We start from the raw sequence: 290 nt of genomic DNA on the forward strand, positions 1-290 counted from the left end.
AAACAAGTCAAAATAATGACCCGACCGAAATACTCGGCCTTATAATTAGTTTCGTTACCTCGATTTTGACTTCTTGTTCATTGTGGCCCCCGACCTTATTTTTGTGTGCCCCCTTTTTTCACGTATGCCATCCGACTCGGGCGCTTATTTTTACCGCATCTCATTCTCTTCCTCCTTTTCTCCGCAGGTAAGGCCTTTTCGGACGCGCGTGAGGCGAGAGGGACAGAGGACACGCGCGCCGGCCGGAGGTCCTTTGACGGCGCTGCCCACGTACGGTCCGGTGAGTAAGT

General features: G+C 52.4%; 1 protein-coding gene across 1 annotated transcript in view; it reads right to left on the bottom strand.

The window, feature by feature from the left end:
* LOC119586680 (atherin-like) overlaps window positions 1-81 on the bottom strand; it is a 10,495-nt gene extending 10,414 nt beyond the window's left edge. The window contains exon 1 of the mRNA XM_037935412.1: window positions 59-81. Within this exon, the coding sequence (XP_037791340.1) occupies window positions 59-81 (23 nt within the window). The remainder of the gene's footprint in view (window positions 1-58) is intronic.
* Between the last annotated feature and the right edge of the window lie 209 nt (window positions 82-290).

The sequence above is a fragment of the Penaeus monodon genome, chromosome 21 (assembly GCF_015228065.2).
Source record: "Penaeus monodon isolate SGIC_2016 chromosome 21, NSTDA_Pmon_1, whole genome shotgun sequence".
Classification (NCBI taxonomy): Eukaryota; Metazoa; Arthropoda; class Malacostraca; order Decapoda; family Penaeidae; genus Penaeus; species Penaeus monodon.